We start from the raw sequence: 25,857 nt of genomic DNA, 5'->3' as shown, positions 1-25,857 counted from the left end.
GGCAGTGTTGGGTTAATTGTATAGGTTGGTCACACACCAGGCATGTTCAAAATGTTCTCTGTTTGTGGATAATGGCTCTCACTGAGCCTCAAAACGACTTTTTTAATCATCAAAATGACAGATTTTTAACATTGTTTCTCCTCTGTTCTTGAATGTTATTTTTAGATCAGGTAATCACGATATATGAGTGAAATTGAAAAAAAAAAATCCCATTTCATTCATGAGTTAATAAAAGGTCGATTACTTTATCCCAGATGACCCAGTATAGTTTGGACTATTTTAAATGAAATCATCATTTGACAATTTTTATTTTTTTTTGCTCTTATTAAGGCTATCTTGCGCTAAAATTTGATGAGTTGAAACGTTTAAGTGTGATAAAAAACAAAGCAGTAAACACCAGAACGGGTCAAATTCTTATTTACGTTCTGTGCAAATCTATCAGAAAATATAAAATATCTTAGCGTAGTCGATTTTTATGTAGTAAATGAAAAAAACTTTTTTTTTTGTCAGGATGGATGAAGGAAAGGTAAAAATTAGAATAAAAAAATCAGCAGTGCAGTGTCTCTTCGAATCGCTTTCACCGACGACTCCGAGTCAGAACCGCGCGCAGCACCTGGACGCGTCACGAAGCTCGCGCGGAGCCAGAGCGAGGTGTGGGCGGGGCCAGCGGCGGAGCAGCGACGCTCTGCTGGATGCAGTCGGTCAGAGCTGACTCTCACGTGTTACAACCGCAGATCTCCTCACTGCGTTTCACTTGTTGGAAAACGAACAGATCAGTGAGACAGAAGTTTTTCTCTCTTTTTTTCCTTTTTATATATAAATATATGTACAAAACTCCGCTTCAGCCAAGTAGAATTACATCTTGCGATCGCTGCGGAGGGAAGGAACAAATCGAGGAATCTTATTTTTCAAGAGGGACCAGCGGGATTATGATTTGAATCAAAGGGACGGACGGAATTGTTGTCTCCTAACAGGTGAGTCCGTCTTTTCATTGTTGATCTTTTCTTAAACGTAGCGGGTTTTTTGTTTGTTTGTTTGTTTGTTTGTTTTTATGCGTAAAAACGCAAAGGCATTACCATTTATCTCCGGATCTCCTCCTCCTCTTCTTTTAAACATGACAACGTGTTTTGAAATGTTTTCTCTGGCTCACAGCACCACCTCTATCAATAACTTCCCATAAGTGTTTTTCAGAGCCTTTTCTGTATGAGTCATTTTCCTTTCACCCTGCAAAACATTTTTACTGTTTTTCTCTCCTATTCTTTGGGGGAAAGCTCAGGCTATTTTCTTTTTCTTTCTGTGCAGGTGTTCATAAATGTGACCCCATTACTCATCATTCTCAAATAGTGACCCTTTACACTTCCCTTCATGTAATAGTGCAGTTATAAACCTTAAACATGTTCTTAAAACCAGGCATATTTTAATCTAGATTTTCTGCCATGATGTTGTTGCTGATAGGGAAAGTATTTTCTTCTTGTTTTATCCACTAAATTAAAGGATCCAGAAACTGTAAGACAACGCTAAGCTACACTTTAAAAAAACTGGCGGGTAAATATAGTTAAAAATAACTATATTTGAGTTAGTTTTCATATTCAGGTTAAATGTGGACCAATCCAGTGCCTGGGTTAGTTTAGCACAGCAGGGATGGGTTGTAGGTTTAACCCAGCATATCGAATCAGGTTTTCAACCCAAAACATGGATTAAAATGATTAATGTCTGATGTTAACGCTGGAATAGAATGAGCCATAATTTTCACCTCAACGAGTAGTATCTATGCTGAAGTATATTATTTTTAGTTTTGGTTTTAAAAAAATCCAACAACCTGATTTGAGTGAACAATTGAATTGAAACAATACAAGTCATTGTTAATATTAAGAACATCTCACTGACTATCCATATAGACTTTTGAATGAATTCTTCAGTTAAAGTGTGAATGTTGAACATAAAGCAGATAAAAGATAAAGAGTTACTATTGGTGAACAAAGTTGTTCTTCTAATATAAACTAAAATCATTTGTGTTATTATGTAGGAAAGTTGGCCGTCTTATTAGTGTTGCTTCATCCTGTGGAAGAGTTGTGGTGAAGTCTCATTAGGTTCAAAATGTCAGTCTGTGAAGTGATAGGCTTAATCAACAGATTAATAGATTGACAGATTATCACTTAATCAACATATTCAGTGTACGATCAAAGCTTCTCTGCCTCATTTCCAACAGCATAAATCCAGCATCAGGGTTGAAGAAATAACCAATAAGTATTATTTTTGTGTGTAGGAAGTGTGCTGGAAATCCCAATTAAAACTTGCTCTGCTATGAGCATGAGTACAAAAATCCAACTGTTGCCGGTCTTATTGCTCTGGTCTAGTTTACATCAGGAGATGGTGTTAAGATATCCTTCCCAATGATGTAACATGCAAATGTACATTTTGCAAATTGTCCTGGCTGAATCTCCTCCCTCTTCTTCCCTCTGGCTCTTTATCCCTTGAAAGCGTCTCCCAGTGGATTGCCGTTTAACCAGAGGGGTTATTTATCATTTTGCCGGATGGTCCCTCCGGTCCCATCTCCCTTCTGCCTCTTCTGCTCTAATTGAGTTTATCTCTACTCCCTTGGCGGTTCACCATCTAAACTTAGTCCCAGCAGTTGGATCACCGTGCAGAGCGCGCTCCTGTAAGGGTGATTCACTCCATTGGCTTGTGCTGTGATCACTTGGGAATAGAGCCCAAACAACTCAACGGTGCTCACCTCATTCTTTGCAGCTGCTTTACCCGTGTTCAGTGCTGTCTCATGGCAAAATTGCCATCAAAATAAAGGCAAATGTTAAAGCTTTTTGTTATGAATAAAGCCTCAGTCAGCGGAGCATGAATAAGATTCACTGATTGTGGTGATGTGAGCAAACCCTAGCTTTGCTCTCTGACGCATTTTTCATTGTTCCACTTCTTCTCCACTCTTGTCCCTAATCAGCAAGTCTCTCAGCTTTTACACAAATTGCCCCCTCCAGACAGTTTAGACTTCAATGATGAATGACTTTGCTATGCGTGAAAAGTTTTACTTACTCCTTTCTCATGTCTTATTTTTGGAACAGGATGAATCTTCTGCTGCTCCATGCCACTGTGTTGCTGTGGGCTTTGTGCCCCAGCATGCAGAACTACTGTGATAAATCATCTGAGACAAGCAAACTAAATCTCTCTGTGACCTACAAGCTCCCAACCTTCACTGCAGACTTCCCCATCCAAAACATGGTCACCCTGGATGGCATCATCTACGTTGGAGCTGTGAACAGAATCTACGCCTTGGCCCCAAACCTCACAAAGCTGTCAGAGTACCACACAGGGCCGTTGCTTGCCAACCAGGCTTGTGGCCTGACGCAGTCAAGACCGGGCACCACCAGTGGGGTTGACAACCACAATATCGCTCTGGTGGTGGAAAACATTTACGACAAGGGATTGTACAGCTGTGGTTCGGTAGATAACGGCGTGTGCCGCCGTCACGTCCTGGATGACGGCAATAGCCTAAAAGCTATTGACGAGGAAGTCTACTGCTTTGCAGACAAAGTGCAGCCAGGCCAGGGCCACCCCATCGATGCAGATGTTGTTGTCAGCCCCTCAGGTTCTCAAGTGCTCAACGTGGAGAGCAATGTCATCACATTTTTTGTTGGGAACTCTGAGATCCCTAAGGCAGGAAACATATCAGGCAGTGTCATGCGTCTGCACACCATCTCACAGCGGAAGATGAAGACGAGCCAAAACGGCTTCACTTTTTTTTCTAGCCTTTCACACATGGATCTGATCCCCTCTCTCCAAGGAAACTACTACCTGCGATATGTTTACTCTTTCCACAGCGGACCCTTCACCTACTTCCTTACGGTGCAGCAAGTGAGCAAGGACACTCAAGCCTACCACACCCGCATAGTCCGCATGTGTTCCTCAGACCTTGTGATTCGGCGCTATGTGGAAATGCCCCTGGAGTGCATCAGCACAAACAAAAGACGCAGACGCGCCACCGAAGAAGTGAAGGTGTTCAACATCCTTCAGGCTGCCCACGTCACCAAGGTGGGCAATGACGCAGAACTGCAGAAGCAGGTAAAAGCGGAAGAGGATGAAGATGTGCTGTTTGCCGCCTTCGCTCAGGGCCAGCCAGGCTCTCCAGAGCCGACCCCCAACTCGGCTGTCTGCGTCATGTCTCTGAAGCACATCAACAACATGTTCAAGATGTACATGCAGAAGTGCAACACCATCGACCCGTACCACTTCACTGGCTCAGAGAGGACATCCTGCTATAATATGGTAAGAGCTTCGAGGGTTTGGTGTCTGGTGGGAGGGGGATGTTGTTGAAATCTCACTACGCATGTGCAGGTTTTTCCAAGTAAAAGCTATTGTTTTTCTTAGTGTTTTTTTTTTAATCAGAAAATACCTGAAGGTTGGGTCGCTTTTAAACAAATCACCTTAGATCAAATAGTTTGTGTTGTAGATCCAAAATATTTAAGTTCCCAAATCTCCCACTGAGGTTTTGCAACAACTTTTTTTATTCCTTCATGGCACTTTAAAGAGATTTCTCCTAGAGACAGTGAGTTTAAGGTTTTTCTAATCTGTCCGTCATCTATTGTGTTCAGTTTTTATTGTCTAGGGTTAAGAACCTCAACTGTTTATCTGAAGCGGACAGAAACTGGGTGGTCTGAAAATTGCATGGGCTCTACATCCACTCTGTCTGTGTCAGAGTGCCTTTGAGCAAGGCACCAGAGCATAATTTACTCTTAACAGTGGTCACTGGTATACTTTCCCATCAGCTTCTTAAGGAGATGCACAGAAGACCTTTGGGTGTCGAGTACCACTTCTGTACTCAGTCTTTGTGAATACACCGACTGTGCGTGCTGGAGGACTTTAGCAAAACATTTTCTCATAATATGTAGTCATGAGAGAAAGACAGTGAGGTGAACATGCTGAACGTTATGCTTAAGCTGACTTTTCTGATTCTATCCATATTTGGTGAACAGCATACAACTTGTTACCGTTTTTAAACTCACTCTGGTTTTCGAACAAGGTGCCAGGATGATAGTTCCAAGTATACACATTCATCAAACAGAAGAAGTCAGTTACCTGCCTTGGTTCCAGCTGATCATATGCCTCAGATACAGAACAGAAAAGTGATAGCCGTAAACCATAAAAGAAGAAAATACTCTTGCATGTCTTACATACCAGCACAAGACACCTCATATGTTTGCTCACTAAATTTGGCTGCTTTCATCCAGTTTCATTTGGTCTTTCACAAATATGTTGACCGTTTGACAACTGAAGCAGAAATTCAGCACCTTTTCAGTTATGGTTCTAAGAAGTACGATCGACCCGTCTACAGCTTGAAAACAGTCGTCACTCTGCCTTGTATCTGCCTTCAATCAGCTGATAAATAATGACAGACTTAACTGACGGCCACCCTGCAAAAGGAAGCTGTCAATATGTGTGCTGGTTTTGCTTCATCTTTACTTAAGCTCAGCATCAATCAGAAGTGTAGCACATCACTGGAGAGGCACAGGATTACCCCGGCCTCCTCCACACTTTACTCAGTCAATAGGTTGTCTAGGGGCAAGCACATACAGGACTAATGGTGGATACGTGTGTAAATACCCCCCACGCACAGGTGGAAAACTCCCATCAAAACATTTGTTGTGTATGTTTGTACCCAGAGAGGTGATTTTTTCTACTGTATACCTAGAAGCTATTACCATCCACCAGAAGAGCTGCAGGGTTTGAAAAACTGTACCAGGCACATTATGTTTTGGATCTAATGAAGCTTTCCATAACAATTAGTGTTGTTCACCCTTTGCAATGACTTACTGTAAAAGAAAGATTTTATTAGCTGCTGCAGTTTCTTGGGTGCTTGTTTTTTGTCTGTCTTTGCGCTTTGTTCACATATTCTCCAAATACGTTTCTGAAGCAGGAAGCTAGCCTCTTCTGTAAAGCCATGGTCTGGATCTTTATATTTTGATACTGTCTACTGTGGCACCAGTAGGTGGCGTTAACGTTGACATTGACCGCATAAAAATTCACAAGAAGATTTTAAGCGTGGGTAAAGCAGTCCTTGGCCAAATCTGGTGTAGTTTGTATTTGCTCTGACATTGCTTAGCGTTTCCTCTCCAGTTTACATTTTAAATGTAATAGTAACAGAGTCGGGACAACGTGAGAGAAACAAAACAAAACCTTGAATGCACACAATTCTTCTATCAGGTTAGAGACCTAAATTAATTTTGGAATTAAGCTTGAGTACATAAAGAGAATCTGCCTTGTAAATCAGGAACAAGGTGAAATCCATGAAGAAAGCAGTGGCCAGGGTTTTATCCCAGCACCTTCTTGATGGGAGGCAACACTGCTAACAACTGTGTCAGCAGTAAAACATACAGTCACTTCTGAATATTGATACAAAACTGTGCATTATGCATTATGTGCATCTTCATTGTTGTGCTGCAACTGCATATAAAACCAAATCTGTTGTACTAAACTCATCTTCAAAGAATTCAGTGGTTAGCTTACATTTTAATTGATTTACAAACTAGGATAATGTGCAAACTAAAAGAAAAAGAAAACACTTTCTGCACTTTGTTTTGTTTGATGCACAACACCTCATGAACCATCTTTAAAGTAAAGCCGTTAAGAATGCGGTCTTGTGTAGTTTTACAGAAGCAAACGTTAAGCTTTTCCCATTCAAACTAGGTTAGCATTACGCTCTGTGTTGGTTTGTGGGTGCATCACTGCTGTCTTGACAGCTATCAGCAGCACAGATCCGCAAGGGGGAACTGTGGAATGCTAGGGGCTTCAGGGGTGGGGTGGTGGGCGACGGTGCATATCTGACTTTCAGCGAATATCTGACTTTCAGCGAGCCGTGATGAATGGCTCTGGGATAACTGGGCATCAGCAGCTGGGCGGAAGATGATCCCTCATCCTTGAAGCCGCCGTGGCAGCCGGCCACGCTGGAGAGGCTGAGTCTCGGCTCCTTTGGCCTTCACCTGTTGCTAGCACCTATGGGATAAACGCAGCATCACAAACACCTTGTTGGAGGCTCTTCATCTGAACCGATGCTGCGTGTAAAAATCAGAAAGAGACGAGTGGCTCTGATCAAATGCCAATAGTTGCTGCTCAATTTCTGGTCGTAATTTCGGCAAGACTAAATGTTTTTCTGACTTTTACCAAAGGTGGGAAAACAACATTGTCTTAATCGATTCACCTTTAACAAATCAAAGACATTCTGTTTTTGTGCAAAAGATGGTTATTTCCTGTAAGCTGATCACGCTCTGAGCCACTGTGCACACACTGCTGAGGCAGAAAACATCCTGCTGCAGTTCAAACAACTTTGAATTTTTTTCCCATTAGTTCCGTTTGAGGTGAAACACGTTTATACCATATGATGAACGGCACATAAAATGGAACCCACAAACTGTATTTGTCCACTTTATTCTCGATTTTGACTAATTTCATTTTAGAAACAAAGGGAAGAGCGAGTATGTGCAATTTTATTATTGGACATTCTTTCCTCCTGACTCATTTGATTATGGGTTAACATGCAGTTTTCAGGAGCGTCTCAGTGCTGTATAATTATCAGAGACGCTGTCCTTTATTCTGCTTCATGTACGTTAACATCGCAGTTCTTGAACTTTCCACATTTTTTCCATGTTAAAAGCACGAGCTTCAGTGCGTTTTATTGGGACTTTTTGTGATATACCAACACAAAGCAGAGTAACTATTGTGTAATTTGACACAGTTACAGAAAAATGATGGATATGGTGTGTAGTTTTTTTACTTTTTATTTTTTTTTACAAATGGAAATCTTAAAATTGTGGTGTACATTTGTATTCAGCTTCTTCTTTTTTTTTTTTTTTACAGTGCATTTGTTTTTCTTTTATAACAGTGTTCTTGTTATCAAAATAGCTCCACCTCAGTCAGATTAGTTGAATAGCACCTGATTTATGTCAGGGGCTTTGACTGAGCCACATGCTAATAGTTGCTATTTCTCAGATTCTCCCACCTGAACTGCTGATGTGAAGAATCACTATGAGCCTCTTGGCTGTCCTTTCCTATGGTTGCTATGGTACACATTCAACCCCTGCTGATTTATCCACAACTGTATCAATGGACTATGAATACTTCTGACCAGTGTTGTATAGTAACGAAGTAAAAACACTTCACTACTTTACTTAAGTATATTTTGGAGTACTTCATACTTTCCTGGAGTATGAAAATTTTTGATGACTTTCACTTTTACTTCACTATATTTCCGAACTTAATTGCGTACTTTTACTCCGATACATTTTCAATGTGTGGTTTAGTTACTCGTTACAAAAAAGCGAGAGAGAGAAACAAAGTGTTTTGACCCCACCTACTGATTAGCAAGTAGCAAGCAGGCTACCGAACAAAGTCCGTAGCCTACTTGCCTGGGCTTGTTCATCACCACCAATAGGATACACCTGTTTAGCTCCTCCCATTAAACACAAAGCAAGTCTCGCAATCAGCAGCAGCCACATGGAGGAGGAGACGGAGACCACAACGACTGCAACTACGTCGGGCACAGCTCCAGGGGAACCACCAGCTGGTGACGAGAGCCCATGGCTTTATTTAAACACAATATACTCTTTCATGGGTGTTAAAGATTCGTCGTACCGCATGCAGTTTATGTTATTCCTGCCCAAAGATGTGGAAATTCTATCTTACAAAAACTCCCCGTCCAACTTGAAGAAACACATCGAGGTAACGTCTTATGAAATGGTTATAATCCTCCTGTTTCAGTAACTATAGCTTGGTCACTAGACACTACTGTATTGTGAAACGTTGACCATAAATGAACTTTGTTTGGCATTGTTTCAGTTCCACACGTGGTGTATTTAGCTTAGGCCTAATGTTGACTGTAGCAGGCTACCTAGACTCCTCTGTTCAAGGGGGACAGAAGCCATAGCGATAGCAATTTAGACTAAATTTAACAAATATAGGAAAGGCATGCAAGTTCAAAACCATTAACATGTGCTACTCTGTAAAACTGGAACAATCTATTAGCAGGTTTAATTTTGCCTGCACTTGGTTGGGTACATTATTTTAAGTGTATTTGACAAGTTTACCAAAATATAAAAAATGTCATTCAAACTGCATTTGCTTTGCTTTACTTTTTACTTGTACTTTTCATTACATTACTTGAGTACATCCATTTTTACAGTAATTTCCATACTTAAGTACAAGAAGTTTCAGATACTTTAAGACTTTAACTCAAGTAACATTTCAGTCAGTGACTTCGACTTTTACCAAAGTCATATTTTGGAGAGGTACTTGTACTTTTACTTGACTCTGAGATTTCAGTACTTTATACAACACTGCTTCTGATTCTATATGTTATTTCATAGAGTGTCATTTAATGGTTAATTTAAAAGAAAAGATAGAATTAAGAGAAGCTTATATTCTCACTAGAGGGGTTGGGCAATAAAAAAATAATAAAAATTATATGTATCATTATAAACACTTGACCAATATCAATAGATAATACGTCTGATAGAATTTGAAAAATTTCATTAAACTCCGATCAAGAAATGCTCAGCATTCTGGGGGATGTAGCTGCTCAACCTCTCATGGCTAGCTAAGCTAGGTTGGTGGCATCAGCTAACTCACTCACTCACTCACTCACTAGCTAGCTAGCAACAACTTGTTGAGCAACTTGCTTCGTAGCAGTTTTATGTTGCCCTCAACACACTCGGTAGTACTTCACTGGACACGTTCGCAAAAAGGTCGGTATTTGTGACTGCGTGACTCACACAGGAAGCTGCTCGGTAGGAAACAGTGTTCAAACTCTTTTGTATGCAACACCGAGCTGATAATGTTGAGAGTCAGCCCAGTCAGTTGTAAAAATGCACGGTGTGACTGCTGCTCTCTATACAGCGCTGACAGTTATGCAGTGGCTCCCCTGATGGAGAGGAAGCAGGGCTAGATGCCCAAACTGGCTAATCATGCTAGTGTAACGGTCGTGAAACAGGAAGTCAGGACCACATCGGAATCAGGATTCAGGATAATTTTATTCCTGTTCAAAACAAGAACATTTTAAGCACAGCAGCTCCTGGGCTCCGGATTCTCCACAAACACCCTAACCAACCAAAAGAAAAAAAATAACCACATTGATACAGAAAACTTGATGGGTGTCACCAATGTGGGAGACAAATGCCCATCATAGTGCTGCGCTAAACATGAATATATATATATATGTGAGTTTACAACATATTTTTAGAACGTTTTCAATATTTTAATACTCAAATGAAAGACAACTCTGTACACTTACCTCTTCCCAGCGCAGCTTGGCGCGAACTGAGGAGGGCAGCGGGAACGCACAGGATATAACGCACAAACAGGAAGTAAGAAAATAAAAGCTTCCCCACCAAAACAAAATACAATTAAAAAACAAAGGAAAACCAATATTCATAGATGAGGATGGCTTTTTACATACTAGGGACCAAAAATGAAAGCAAGATAAAACAGAAATAATATATTACAGACATGTCAATTCAAAGAAAATTAGTTTTGAGAAGGTTCATAAAGGAAAATAAAATAAATAAATAAAATTAATTTTGCTACATAATTACATTACATGCTACACTAGCTACATAAAAGATTAATATAAATAAAGATAAATGTCTTTTATCTTCCATTAACTTTGTGGGAAAAGAATGAATTTATCACTATGTAATCTCAACCATGCATGATAAAAGGAGAAAATGCTCTAGAGAAAACTGTGGATAAAAGAAGAAAAGGTCATGTTATTACTCTGGCAGTATTTTGGATATTTAAAACAAACAAAAAAAAAATTAATAATTAGCGATATGGACTGACACGAGTTGCTTAAATTACCATATGTTTTTCAGCCATATCACCCATTCCTACTTATTTATTCCTGTTTGATGACAGCTGGCACAGCTCTATGCTGTTTGAATTTTTTTGTTGCAATTTAAAACTCCAAGTGTGCAGATATGGGAAGTCAAGTGCTCCTAAAATGGCTCTCATCTTTATAATTTCCTTTTCCAAATACTCTTGTTTTGTTCTGAATCTTGATTGTATAGTACTGTCTTCAGTGAAAGGACAAGTGGAGTAAAGAGATGACAACTTTGTCCTAATCACTAAAGACTATTGAACAATCGTCCACCCACTGATCTGTGCCTGCAGTGGAATTATCTAATTTTATCATCATCTCATGGCTTTATGACTTGCATCTAGTGGCATATGGCAGGTAGACTCTAATTGTGAGGTTTGAGAGAGATAAGCATGGCCGTAAAGTCATAAAGTTGTAAACGCTTCGAGGGCTCATACTTTAGCACGCAGACGGTTGGTGTTTTTGTTGTTTCTTCCACTGAACTGTGTGTTTCTGATTGAAAACTCCCAGTTGGAATGTGGATAGGGTTAAATGCTCAGAGTAAGAGCATACTTGAAGTTTTTAAGTGGTGGTTGTCAGTTCAGACTTACCTCTTAACTCCAGTTTGGGCCGTAAGATATGATGAATGTTGTAATAATGAGTGGCTCTCTCTTCAGCTGTCTCTCTCTAGTGGAGGAATTCTGCTTTTCTTCTAGTTTCTCTGGGGGTCACCTCTGACTCCAGGCTGCTTACAGAAAAGCCAGAAATTGAGGAAAAGACGACTTATCTTCTCAACACCTCACTGTGCCTTCTTAAGTTTTTCTTACCTGGACCAATTTAGTTCACCACAATCACAATCACTTTCATTCCAAAGTATTGAATCCATAACTCTTCTGTAAAATCACAGACTAGAATTTCCCCAAAACAACGCATACGTAGCCGCTCCCAAGTAAGCGGGGCTTGTTGCTCCAAGGCCTGATTAAAATGTCTTACCCTCTATTTATGAATAGAGCGCAAAAAACAACAACAAAAAAAACACTACACATTTATCAAACACTTGGCTTAAACATATTGATGCACATCGCCAGGGCCTGATGGCGTCTCTTTCAAAAAAAGAAGTGTAAAGCCATTTTCTCGAGTAATGCAGTGTGGAGCTGTGGCAACCCGCCTAACGCCCTTTCCAATTAGTCCACAGAGAGAGTAGGAGCACTGGAGATAAAGAAGGTCCACATTCTGGGTCAAAATTATCATCAGATTACCATTGATCTGTCGAAAAACAGCCAAATGCTGATTGCTTTTAAATTGGATTCCCAGCCTGATTGATTACCGTGAGCGTGTAATGTCATTCCAGCTGGGAGACTTTTGACAGACAGTCGTTTTAATTAGGCTGCTTGTTTTAATGAAGATGTTTCAAATGCTGGCATGCAAAAATATAAGCAAGCAGAGATGCATTGATTTTTATGTCATGTCTGTGCTAGTGTTAAAAGAAAACAAGCAACTGTTTGTTGCTTCAAGAATTTATTTATGCCAGTTAGTTAATATGGCCCTAAATACAGTTAGATCAGACCCAACTGCTCTTGTTTGGTCAGTTAGAGTTACTACAACTGAGATTCATTTAATCATGTTTTCTAAATCTGAAGTTTACATACACATCTTTAGCATTTGGTGATGTTGACCTTTGAACTGTATGTCTTGAGCCACACAGTTGCTGGAACCCTGACTCATTCCTCCTGACAGAACTGGAGGAATGAGTCAGGTTCCTCCCAGACCTGTGCAGGCGAGAATCTCTGCAGACTTGAGATCAGACCTTTGTGGTGGCCACACCAAAGCATTGACTGCGTTATCCTTGAGCCACCATGTGACCACTTTGGCTGTGTCCGTAGGGTTATTGTCCATTTAGAACCTACCTTCAGGCAATGTAAAAAAGGTGTTTTCTTTTTATTCCTTGCTTGTAAATTTCAGGTTTTAAGTGTATCAAAGCTGGCATTTATAGTACAGAAACAAATTACCCTGCAGCTAAAGACACTCCAACATCCTCATCTGTGATTGGAAACGTGACAGCATCAACCCATCCATCAGCACATCGCTTTGATTTCTCCCGATCTCCCATGCTAGTCTTGTAGTTTTCCACTGGCATAATGAGTTTTTGCAGCGACTGGGCCCACAGCGGACTCACAATAGCTCTTAATGCTGCAACAACTCTCCGTGGCACTGCTGATTTAGAGGGCTCTGCTGCAGGATGTCATGCTTTCCACGCTCCGCAAGCTGGAACCTGCTGATGGCATCACTAAGCAGGTATTTGTTGTTCATGAACGGGAACCAGATGTGCAGAGTAGCATCAGTATCATCCAGATCCTTTATCTACTGCTGCTACTTATTTAATGTGAGGGAAAAAAAGAGTCAAATTACAGCGTAAGAGTATTTTAGTATGTGCCTAATTTCTTCTTTTGTCAAATAAAGAGATCCGAGAGCTTCTGGCACAACTTTACCGACTCTCCCTGGTCAGGTGAAGACTCCAGCAACACCTGAAATACTGGGCTGGATTATCGGTCAGGTTACTGGCTGCTCTGCTAATAAAATAGTTTCCTAGGTTGTCAACTTTTACAATTTTAAAATGCTGTGAGGAACACCTGATGAAACTCAGGCATGTTTTGCGATGCCTAGACGTACATGCTGAAAAATGCATGTACGTCTTACAAAAATATCACTCTTTAGAGCCAAACGTCGGTCTGAAATTTTATGTTTTATTTGTGCTTTAAGAAAGCAACAGATTAGCTGTCAGTACTGTAAGATACCATCAAAGAGATAAGTTGTCAGAATGGTTTCTGATAACGTTCTGGACGCACCTTTTTAAAGCTTTGGTCAATTTCTTCTAAGAAAATAAATCTTATCTGCAATGCAGTCGTATTAAGAGTCGTATTAAGAGAAAGTCATATTTTGATTCATTTAGGAGCCAACATCAAGTAAACAAGTCAACCAAATCCAGCTGAGCAGAGCAGATTCTGATGGATCCCAACTGGTCTTTGACATCCCTGATCAACATTCTATTCAAAAGATGTTTGGAATTAAATAATATAATTACCTAGCTACTCACAGTGAAAACAATATCATCACATAATGTAAATGCAAATACACAAATATTTTAGAGGGGCAGTATTAGGTAAAATTAACTTTTTTGAGCCTTACACCTTGTTAGAATGTTATGAAAAACATCTGTGAAGTGTTGCCTTGATTCTTTCATGCATGTTTGGGAAATCCTTTAATCGCTATGGCAACCATTCAGCTGTGCAAAACCTAACACCTAACACCGCCTTCAAGCTCCTCAGAGCTGCAGCTTCCAAGTTTCCCAATCACAGAACCCTAACCCTAACCCTACCCAATCAGCTCCTTCAGACTAGCCAGCAGCAATTAGCAAACAGCTGGTGGAACTGTTCATGTGCTGAGCTCATTATCAGAGCTACTTCTCAGTGTAACACTGGTAAAAACCTTGTTATAGGGTTAATAAAGGTGCATGTTGTGATGAGTTCCTGAAGGCGGCGTTTCAGAAAGAGCTGGAGTTCTTAAAGAAACAGAGGCTCAATTTCAAGGCTTTAAATTACAAAGTCAAATTTTGTTTAAGTCAAAGTAAGTTTTTATAAAAACTGAAGATAACTGTTACTTGACTGTGCTATATAATGGCGCTATGTGCCTGGAACATAGCGCCTGTGTGTGGAAGTCAAAATCATAATCTCGAATGAAATGTCGGTGAATGAAATATTATTTTTCCACTGTGAAGCTCCAGTATATTGACTTTGTTCAGGGCTCGTCTTGCATGAATTACTGCATCAATGCAGCGTGGCAGGAGGTGATCGGACTGTTCTTCTCTGCTGTGTTTAGGAAGCCCAGACTGCTTTATTAATGGCCTTCGGGTCATCTGCATTGTTCTCTCTGATGTCTTTTATCTTCCTCTTAACAAACTCCTAGATTTAGGTCAGACCAATTAACTGGTCAATTAATCACAGGGACACCATGGTCACTTGGCACCTTTGGCAATGCGGGCCGGTGCCAAGTCCTGCTGGAAAATGAAATCAGCGTCTCTGTGGAGCTTGTCCACAAAAGGAAGCATCAGTTGCTCGAAAAGCTCCAGCCAGAAGGCAGCAAATATTATGAACTTTAGCGGACCGATGCCAGCAGGTGACATGGCAACCCAAACGATTGCAAGCTGCGCTTAGATTACTAATGTATGCAAATTTTTGTCACTTTTCTACGGAGGTAAAAAAAAACAAAAACTAAATTTTGTTATTACAGTGTTTCAATTAAATAAGAAATTATGTGATAAGCTAGATCATTAAAAACCGTAGCAGTGACGAATGTAAACAGCTATAATTCAGAAGTCTCATTCAGGCGTTACAACAACAAGCGCCGTCTATTTGGGAGTGGACACGTGGGCAGAGTTTTGGGAAATTGTAGTCTGAGATTTACAGAAGAGTTATGAATTCAACACAACTTTTTCTCTGATGCTATGAGCCAGCTGGACATTGTCCAAAAAACTAAAACAAACCATCATCCTTCTACCACTTCCTGTCGTCTTCTTCATAGTTTCTGCCAGTAGTAAGATCCAGTTGTTGATCATGTGACTTGATTAGATTGATTCCATCTATTTTGATATGGCCAAAATCCACCTCATTCCAGTGCAAAAACGTTATAGCAAAAAACGTGATTTTTTTTTGGGTGGAGGGAAATTGCCGAGTTCCATTTATTTTTGTAATTTCAATTTGCACAAATATACAGTGAACAGAAACACAGCTGCTGACTGTGGAAGTTTCACTCTGAGACTTTGAATTCAAAATAAAATGTTCTATTCATCTGAAAAAACTTTAGAAATATCTGCTGTGTGCCTTCAGGGACAGGGGTGAGAAACACTTACACCTTCTTATTACTATGCTTTGTTCCATTTTACCTTCTGTTAATAAGCTAGACACTGTACATTAATTACATGATCAATGAAATTCGCTTGTGCTTCTGTACAATGGCATAGTTACTTTGAAAAAGTAACTTTAATCAGATTACTGATTACTCTTTGAAAAAGTAACTTAGTGAGATTACTGATTACTTGATATGGAAAGTAACTAAATTACATTAAAAGTAACTTTTTTACTTACTTTCAGCAGCTGCTAACAACAACACTCTGCCACTTGTGACAATTACATTGATCTTTGCCGATACTTAATTGCAAGTTAGTTTATAATAACAATGTGTTTAATGGTTACAACAGTACAAAAAAAAAACTTTAGTAATTTATACATGTTTTTGTGTGTTCCACTATTGTCTGGAAAACTCTAAATAGGATTTTAACCCGCCCCCTGCTTATTCCCAAGTCCAAAAACTGCAGTTCTAACCCCTAACCCTAACTCATTAAATCTGCAAGTGACTTTAGAAAAAAAACAAGCCAAAGCTGCTTATAATAATCAGACTTGGCGAGTGAAACTCAAAATAGTTCCTGTTCTTCCAGCAACAAAAAGCATCTCCCTCTTCTCTCCATTGTTTATGTTTCTGTCGCTGCTGATACCTGTCACTACCCAAGACAGGTAGAGGAAATAAAATTAAATTACAAAAGATAATAGTAACGCACAGTAACATAAAGTGGTTTTGATAAGTAACTGTAGTCTGACTACTGGATTTGAAATAGTAACGTGTTAGATTACTCGTTACTGAAATAAGTGGTCCGACGTCAGTAACGTGTTAACAATGACAACAAAGGCGTTCTGATTCTGCTAATATAACTTAAATAAAAATTGTTTTTATTTGTCCTTTGTAATAGTTTTGCATTTCTGAGAAAATAAATTTTGGGTTTTTGTTACCTTCAAACCATAATCGTCCAATATTTTCCTTTTGGAAATGAATTATAAGCTGTATTAACTAGCTTAGCTTTGTTATCCCAACATAAAATGTAAAGTAAAACAGCACACCTTCTTCTTTTCATCCTAGCTTTAATTTTGTATAAATCCTCCGTGAGAAGACTAGTTAGAAAAACACGTCTTCACTTAGTTTCTCCTGTTTATCTCAGTTTCCACTCTCCTTAGGGATTCTTGTGTTTGGTCAGTTCCTCCATTTTATTTTTAAAGTGTCACTAGAGTACATTAGAGCAACATATAAACATTTACCACTTTGGGTTGCGGGATTCATCAAGACAAACCTGCTGTTAGCATCTCAAGCTGTTGTAGATTTAACAGTTTTTCTTCCCAGGACAGTTAGATGTGTAGCATCTGCCCAATGACGCTTTTACAATAGGAAGAGGCACAATGAAGGTGAAGGCATTAAGATAGAAACCAAACAAATTAGCATGGAGCAAGGCTTGGCTCTTTCTGTTCCTGCAGGTGTTCCACATGCCACAGCCTGTCCATGCTATCACCAGGGTGGTTGCAGAAATCAGGCTGGAAAATGGAGAGTTGTGAGTTCTTGTCAATTCCTGTCCCTTTCATTCATCTGGTCTGTGTGTGTAAAAAAGCTAATAAGTTCTATCTTCAGATGGTAACCAGATCTTCTGACATGCATGCACATTGGCAACAAGCTGCAGCAGCGTGGAGCAACAACAGGTCAGAAGAAAACCAAAAAAAGATCCAGTAGTATAATCACCACTCCTTATTAGAGGTTTTGTTTTTACTCGAGGTTCAAACATAATCTCTGCAGCACAGCAGACCCCCAGCTGTTTCCCTGTGGAACGTAACTGGATTATTTGTGTAAGATTGCATTCACACCTGCCCTGTTTAGTCCACTTTGATCAAACTCTTGTTTGTTTTTTCTAAAAAGTCCAGTTTGTTTGTGGAGGACTGAACGTGTAACCGAACTCTGACGAGAATTAAAAAAAGTGAACTTTGTTCCTCCTACAAACAGAGGTCTCTGTTCAGTTGAAGTGAAGTCTGGTGCAGTTCAAATGCATACGTGAAGCAGACCAGAGAGCGCCACAAAAACAGAAAGTAGACTAGCACAGGGCATTCTGGGTAAATCCAACCAAATTTTTAAAAAAGATGCTTATGTCTAGTTGTAGCGGAAGAAATGTGTTGAGGTCTTTTGCTAAAGACAAAAGAGAAATCCTATAAGCTCTAAAATCTGATGCCACTCCAGTTTTGTTTACATTTTCTGAAGAAAGGAGTTGCGCTCAGGCTGCACAGTGGCGCAGTTGGTAGCACTGACGCCTTGCAGCAAGAAGGTCCTGGGTTCGATTCCCGGCCCGGGGTCTTTCTGGCTTCCTCCCACAGTCCAAAACATGACAGTTAGGTTAACTGGTCTCTCTAAATTCTCCCTAGGTGTGTGTGTGTGTGTGTGTGTGCATAGTTGTCTCTGTGTTGCCCTGCAACAGACTGGCGACCTGTCCAGGTGACCCCGCCTCTCGTCCAGAACGTTAGCTGTAGAGGCACCAGCATCCCTGCCAACCTACTAGGGACAAGGGAGTTAGAAAATGGATAGATGGATGGAGGAAGCTCCGCTCAGTGTCTTCTTTGTGTCGTTTCCTTCAGTGATTCTTGGACAGCACCACCACAGATGAGGGGGGACTCAAAGGGTTTGGTTTATTTGACTCAGTGTAGTGTGAAAGAGAACCACAGCAGAAAATGTAACAAATGTAATTTTGATCGCAAATCAAACTGAGTCTCCTGGGAAACCCTGAAATTTCCTGATTTGAGAACTTCTGGAGAGCAAATATGAAATACTTGTTCCCATGTTGCCTTGGTGAGTTTGATACATTCAAACTCTCCATTCAAGCTGAAAACCTAAATTCCAGTTTGTGAAATTTAGATAAATTGGTTAAGTGGGATATCCAGTCCTATGTATGCACATTGAATATACATACAAATGGATACGTTTGGTTTCATTAGAGATACAATAAAAATGTTAAATTGACAAATTTACTTTGCAAGAGTGAAAAAAAATAAGTGAACCCCAAATCCAACATTTATGTATTTGTATTAGTCAGTAATATAAATACACAGCCAAATCATAAAACAGTCTGAGAGAAGACTGAAATTTAGAAGGATTTGATTGGTGAAAATCGATGCCAAACTCTCTGGAAGCTGCACCTCACACCTCCAGATGATTCTGCAAAGTTCTGATGAAGCTTCCATTCCTCTGACGATCAGGCAGGTGGAGGTCAGCATTCCCTGCATCCACCCAGCTGTTTGCCACATCACGGTCCACGGCCGTTCAGCCTCTGAGTGTCGTACGGCCAGAATGGACCATGAATCCTGCTCCACGCCCACTTCACCAAATATCCAATTTCACAATTCTCTGACTGCCAGAGAACACACTCAGACAGAGTCCCACAGCTGCATTTCAACACTGATGGAGCATCTCCGTGGCGCTGCCATTGTTGTGGGCCCGATCATGACTGCAGGCATTTCCTGGTGATTTTCCGCATGATTTCACATTTGCTCAACGGCACTGTTTAGCTTGGAATCTGCCGAGTTAATGATTGACTAAGGAGTATGGGTTTTTTTGTTTTGTTGTGTAGCTGGAAGCGTGCGTAAATCCTTTTACATGGGCTTTTTGTGTGCACAACTTATCTACTTGTGCTCCCTAGATAAAGACTGGAGCAAATATGCAAACCATCAGCGACTGCAAGCTGTCTGTAAGCAAGGCCACTGCTACAGGATTTATGATACATACAGTTTAATTTGAAACAAGTACTTAAGTTTAATATGTTTTATAAAATGATGTGTAGGGCTTGCTGTTAGTTTGAGGAAACTAGAAAACTCCAAAACTGAATGTTACAGCCCTGGGCCTTTTTTGAAGGCAGCGTTTCAATGTTCCAGGAACGTCAAAGTAGGAAAAGGCCCCAGGGCCAAAACGTTAATTCTGATCAGCTCCCCATAAAACCATCATCATTCAGAGATTTTGATTACAGATTTATTTCTTTATATTTGCTCGTCATTTTTACTATGAAGCTTGGTGGCGGCTTTTGATACTGAGTATTTTGTCCAAATTATCCGAAAAATTGAAATAAAGACAAACCATGACCTGTTACCACTTCCTGTCGTCTTCAGCAGTAGTAACATCCAACTGTTGACCATGTGACTTCTGCGATGCAAAAAAAGTGCCTCCATTGCAATTCCGCGAAATAGATTTATTTCCATACGGCTGAAAAAAACCCCACCTCAAAATGTTTTTGGAAATTGGCGTATTTCCATTAAGCAAATTTGTCTGAGGAATTTCAGTTTGATAGTTTTACGGTTAACGAAAAAGCAGCTACTGTAACAGGAGCTTTCATTGTAAAACCAGTCAAACCGACTGTGACTGTTAACACTGGGCTCAGTGGCACAGTGGCCGTCTTGCAATCGGAAGGTCGTTGGTTCGATTCTGGCTTCTTCTACCTGCTGGGCAAGAACCCCAAGCTGCCTTCTGGTCAGTGTGTGAATGTGTCTGAACTGGATATATAAAATCAATTTACTATTTACAAATGACACATTTAAAAATAAATGCAGATAAACCACACATGGCTAATGATGCTAACCAGGGTTGATTTGTGATGTAAGGAGCTGCCATAAGTAACACACTTGGTTATAGAAAGGAACAGATTATTTTTTTAATCTGTATTATTTCACATTGAGTCAACATAGTAGGATGCAGGTTAATACAGGTCCATCTTTTGATGTGGTCACTAGATGGAGGCGGGGGAAGAAAAACACATTTGCCACCCAATTAAACAAAGTGTTTAGGTGATCATGGTGCCTTTTCTGTTTTGACATCATTGCAAATGAGACAGTTCTCCCTGAATCCCAGCAGCCGAGCGGTTTGCTCTGATTTGATTTCTTAAACGCTCTCCATGCCAGCAGTGCCTGAAGCCATTCATGATACACTTTAGTGTCAAATATGGAGGAGCTTGAGTCAACCCCCCCCCCCCCCCCCCCCCCCCACACACTCACCCACACACACACAAACACCCCTTCCAGCTATTTCCTAATCAGCCTCCTACACTTCTATTTCATCACATGCTGATATCCTACTCTTGACTGAAACGAGGCTTATCTGTCAGCCCCCATGCTCCAAATGAACGACCAAAAGCAATCTCCTCTCCTTCCCTCTCCTCTCCTCTTCTCTCTTCTCCTTCTGCTGTCCTGAGCAGTGGCCTCACCTCGACCCTGGTTTGCTCCGCGGTCCGCCTAGTCTGTCATAATGTTTTAAGTCGCCCCTCTTTGAAAAAAGCTCATAGTCGCAAAGTGGGGCGAAGAAGCCAATGATCCTAGTAGAGCTGCAGTCGCTGTAAAAAGGGAAGACAGGAGTAAAAGTGTTTCTCCTCCCTGTTTCACTCAAGTGTTGGAACTTCTTAAAAGAGGTTGGACACATGGAAGGAGGTTGCTTCACCCTGGAGATGAGAGTTAGCTTTAAACTTTGACACAACGGGAGCAGGTAGAAAGATGCGTCTGTCTGCCTGAGCTTAGCTGCCTATTCATTAAGGAAAAACAGACAATATGGAAAACTACCACGGTCATGTTGTTTTCTTCCTTTACAAATACCAGGGTTTTTTTTTTAAATCTGAAATACTAAGCTAAATGTTTTGGGTTTTTTTTACTTTGAATATCAATATGTGTTCTGTTTGTACTAGAAAGTTAGACCTTGTGTGTTCTCAGTGGAATTCCAGTCTTACGTTGAAATTCCAGATTGCAAAGCGGAGCAGCCTTTCGTTTGCTGTCCACACATATAAAATAAAATCTGGAAAAAAATGCAGATACAGCTGATTTACTCACACTTGTGATGATTTGTATCTCACTGAACCATCACATGCAGACCTGTTCTGTCCTGGCAGATCAGTAAGGTGTCGGGGCAGAGATCTCCTCCAAAAAAGCAGGACAACAGAATCCACCCCCCCCTTCCTGTCTCATAAATTAAAACCTACACCGTCTGGTTCACTGCCTGCTTGGATCAGGCAGTGATCCAAACACATGTACACACATACAGGCTGTCAAAATGAACACCTTAATCATGTTTTCATTCACATTCTTTCAACACAATTTTTTTACACCCAACACATAGGCTTCTGTATTGTTGGACATCATCTGCACTGTAGTTTGAGCATTGTGTCCTTTTCCGTCTCAGCTGTGGATAATCTGCTGTTTCTTGCAAAACTAATCTCTGAAAATTTCTGAAACAAATTATTTTTCTTAATTCCCAAAACAAGATCTGTAATTTATCATGGATGGATGTGTCAACGTACAAAACCAATTGAAGTAAACTGGTGTTAAGGAATTTGTTGGAGATTAGAAAACATCCCGACTTTTCCCAGAAAGCTCGGCTTGTGGACGATCGTGATTTAATGAAAGTCTCCAGACCAAATCTTGCTGCATACCTGCAGAGATAAGGGAGAACTGTTTAAATACCAAAACAAAGCGTTCCTGTTGTTTGCTCGAAATGACCATTTCAGTAAACTGATCTCATAATTTCCCACCTGAATTCCGACAGGTGTGAAGAATTAACACCCAAAAGAGCCAGCAATGTCCTTCCACAGGAAGCTCTGAGCTCCGATCAGATTCCCCTGAACAAGTAATCCCTCCACAGTGACTGTGTGCTCAAGTACTGGAGGTAAACGGGGGACAACAGGAGGGGCTGTGCACCCACCTCTCTCTGTCTGTATTCACACACACACACATAGGGATGTTATGCTGGGCTTCCATACAATGCACCACAAACACAGATGCTATCAAGTCGCTAGCCGAGAGGCACAAGTAGCGTCTCTGGATCTTTGATCTTATCTTCCTCATCGATGATTCTGACTTGAACGAACAAGATGGCTGAAGGTAAGTTTACTGTTACGAATAGCTAGAAAAGACACTGGAGGATATCTTAGTCACGGTGAAAAGTATCGGTAACACTTTACTTGAAGGGGTGTGCAAAAGTCTGACATGACACTATCATAAACATGACATAACAGCTGTCATGAGGATGAAGGAGTCTTCATGAATGTTTATGACTGTTGTCATGAAGTATCATTCAGTAAATAATAATGACACTTTTAATGCAAGGTTTACCATTTTAATAGACTTTTAATGCAGGTTTTAATGCAAATTGGCATTAAAAGTGTTATTATTTATGAAATAATACAAAGTTGACATTTTTATGTCATTATTTAAAAATGATGTGGGAGACTCCTTGGTCAAGTGAAAGAAAGTTCTTTTTGGTAATCAGAAAAGACGCTATTTGACACCAAACACTGCGCATCACCACATACACACCATCCCCGCTGTGAAGCACGGTGGTGGCAGCATCATGTATTCAGGCTTGTAAAGGTAGAAGGTAAATAAAAGCAGCAAAACAGTAATTTCCTAGAGGACAAATAGTTTCCATCACAAGGGAACGATCTGGAGCATCCATGACAAGATTGGTGTTCTGGAGTGGCCCAGTCAAAGCCTAGACCGAATACTCAATCCAATCCAATCCAATAGAGAATTTATGGGTTGTTATGCCTTGAAAAGTCCGCGCTGTACTGAAGCTTGTGCCAGCTTCCAGGAGCTTTTTATTTTACCCCTCCAGGGGGTCTTTTGTGGGCTCTAGTGTCCCTTATATGAAAGTAGACTGACAGGAAACGGGGAAGACATGCGGCAATTGTCGCTGGGTCCGGGAATCGAACTCACGACGGCCGCGTCGAGGACTCAAGGCCTCCAAATGTGGGTCGCGCTATCCCCTACGGCCTACGCCACCACAGCATGCCCTCAGGAGCTTTTTAAGTGGGGGATAAAGTAGAACAAAACTGCATTGTTGTTTTCATGGTCAGCTCTCAGAGGAGACAGCGCTCGCTTGTCCTTTGTTTGCTCCGTCATGCAGACTTTATATACTTGCACAAATGGATGCCACCTGCAAGCTGCTGTGGCATGTGAAACCTTTTATGGTGATTTGCTTCTATAAAAAGCATGCTGGTTTCACGATGTGTTTTGATAAGGTTTAGGCTGTGCAGTAGTGGGGTTTCTTTGCTACTGGAACTGGCTTTGGAGCTTTCTGAAAAGAAATCAGTGAAAGTCCGACTGACATTTTCCCAGTTGAGAACTCTTTTCACTACATCATTTTGCAATATTTCAGATTCCAGTGCAGTATTCTGCAGCTTGGAGTTTCTGCCTGGTTCTTACAACAACGGGAAAAGTTAGTGGGAGTGTTTGTGCTCCATAAGTTCAGATCTTCTTTGACTCTGTCCTGAACTACTTCATATCACTTAGGAGGATAAATCTGTATAAATAAGTGAACACAAATCCCATGTGGGACCCCTCCATCTACTTTTGTTTTTTCCTCCTATCTCATATTATGGAGTATATTTTACCATGCTTATGCTGATAATACACAACTGCCAGTTATCCCTATCACAACTTTCTTGCATCACTCTGGTTTGCATACAGCAGTATTCGTATTTGTAGGCACTGGATTCTTTTGACAACACAGAGCTGGCTCCTGTCAACTGTCACAGCATCGCATAGTTGACACAGTTACTAAAAAGTTTGATCATTCTTCTGCAAAATCAACGACTAAAATTGGAGCTGACGTCTTCTCGTATTGGCTGATGGATAAGCAGCTGATTGGCCGTGGCTAAATTCTGAAGCTATCTTATGTTTACGTCCGTCACCGCCATAATTTTTTATAACGTGAGATTTTAGTTACATTTGTTTTTTTTAAACACTGCATTTTCTAACTTGTGTTTTTCTGCATTGGTAGAATATCAACAGAGTTTTGAGCACATTTGTAATGGAAATGCAGCTAGGTGTTTTTGGATCACTTTTTTCCCCATAAGAGAATGCATAGTTTGGTATTTACTCATTTTATCTTTCTCTGTTATAAAATTATGCCTGGATCTGGATCACATGTGTCAAACTCAAGGCCTGGGGGCCAAATCTGCCCTTGGATAGCCTGTTATGTGGCCCTCCAGACTCATTATTATTATTTCATCAATCAAATCAAAGCAGTTTTTATCTGTTTACTGCCAAATTACATCAATTAGTCCCTCCACTTTCCTGGAAAGTATCATAGAAATTTATGCAAAATCTACAAATCCCTGCACTGTTTTTGCACTAATGCATAATTGTTAGTTTATTTCCGAGTTTTGGCAAAAATGGTGAAAAATTTTGGCTCCTTGTGTCGTTTACTCCCACCTGCAGGTGGATGTGTTTCTTACTTCTACTAAACATGTGTCTCAGCCTTACTTGGTTTATAATCCATAATGACATGGCGAGTAATAAACATTCACATTTCCCATCATACATAAATGCAAATATTTCAAAATTATTTTTAAAAAATTCCAAAAGCAGTCGCAAAATCCTGGAGGGACTGAAAAGATGTTGAATATTATTTGATTTTAAGAATTGATTTATATTTTAAGAGTTTGTTGATGGGTCTTAGCAATAGATTCTGACACAATCTGCCCTTTAAGAACATTCACGATCCCAAAATGAAATTGAGTTCGACGTCCCTAATCTAGAGCATTTAGGTCTAACAAATGCAGCTGTGGTCCATTTGTTAGACCTGTTGCCTCTCCTCGTAGATTTTGCGTTCTCTCCATGTTTGTGGGTGGATTTTCTCTGGGTGCTCCCGCTTCCTCCCACAGTCCAAAAACAGAAGAAAAAAGCAACAATTACTTTTTTTATGACACAGTAACCTTTCTTTGTATTAGCTCTAGGCGCAGTGCCTGACAGTGATATGTTCTGACACAGGGACACGTGTTCAGATTCCGTGTTGACCCTCATTTGATAAGCTGCCCTGCTGCAGGAGAACAAACGGTTGCTGTTTACAACCTGAGGTTATCTGGCTACTCCTTAACGGCTGCTGCCGAGCCGCTGCTCACCAGCTGCTGTTTGGCTGTCAGCAACACGCACCACATAATATATATATATAAAACCAGATCAATACTTACAGATACAGTATATGCTTTAAATGGTAGCATCTTGTCTGCTTTTGCTGTGAAGCATCTGCTAAGTGTCTGCACCAGTGGATGGATTTGATTATTCCCAACTGCTAGGAGGGAGGAATTTTAGCAAAATAAAAACAGATTGGATGGAAAT

At 40.4% G+C, this 25,857-nt stretch overlaps 1 protein-coding gene and 1 long non-coding RNA gene across 4 annotated transcripts in view; one reads left to right on the top strand and one right to left on the bottom strand.

Moving 5' to 3' along the window:
* Positions 1-683: 683 nt before the first annotated feature.
* Positions 684-25,857, top strand: part of met (MET proto-oncogene, receptor tyrosine kinase) — a 138,686-nt gene continuing 113,512 nt past the window's right edge. For all 3 annotated transcript variants that reach the window (XM_028014210.1, XM_028014211.1, XM_028014209.1), the window contains exons 1-2: positions 684-974; positions 3,075-4,275. In XM_028014210.1, the coding sequence (XP_027870011.1) occupies positions 3,076-4,275 (1,200 nt within the window). In that variant the 5' untranslated portion in view covers positions 684-974; position 3,075. The remainder of the gene's footprint in view (positions 975-3,074; positions 4,276-25,857) is intronic.
* Positions 10,010-10,549, bottom strand: LOC114142763 (uncharacterized). The gene is made up of 2 exons (XR_003595104.1): positions 10,289-10,549; positions 10,010-10,096 (listed from the first exon to the last, which is right to left on the bottom strand). It is a non-coding gene; the product is annotated as an uncharacterized LOC114142763 (long non-coding RNA).

The sequence above is a fragment of the Xiphophorus couchianus genome, chromosome 4 (genome assembly GCF_001444195.1).
Source record: "Xiphophorus couchianus chromosome 4, X_couchianus-1.0, whole genome shotgun sequence".
NCBI lineage: Eukaryota > Metazoa > Chordata > Actinopteri > Cyprinodontiformes > Poeciliidae > Xiphophorus > Xiphophorus couchianus.
This window is presented reverse-complemented; position numbering and strand designations above follow the sequence as displayed.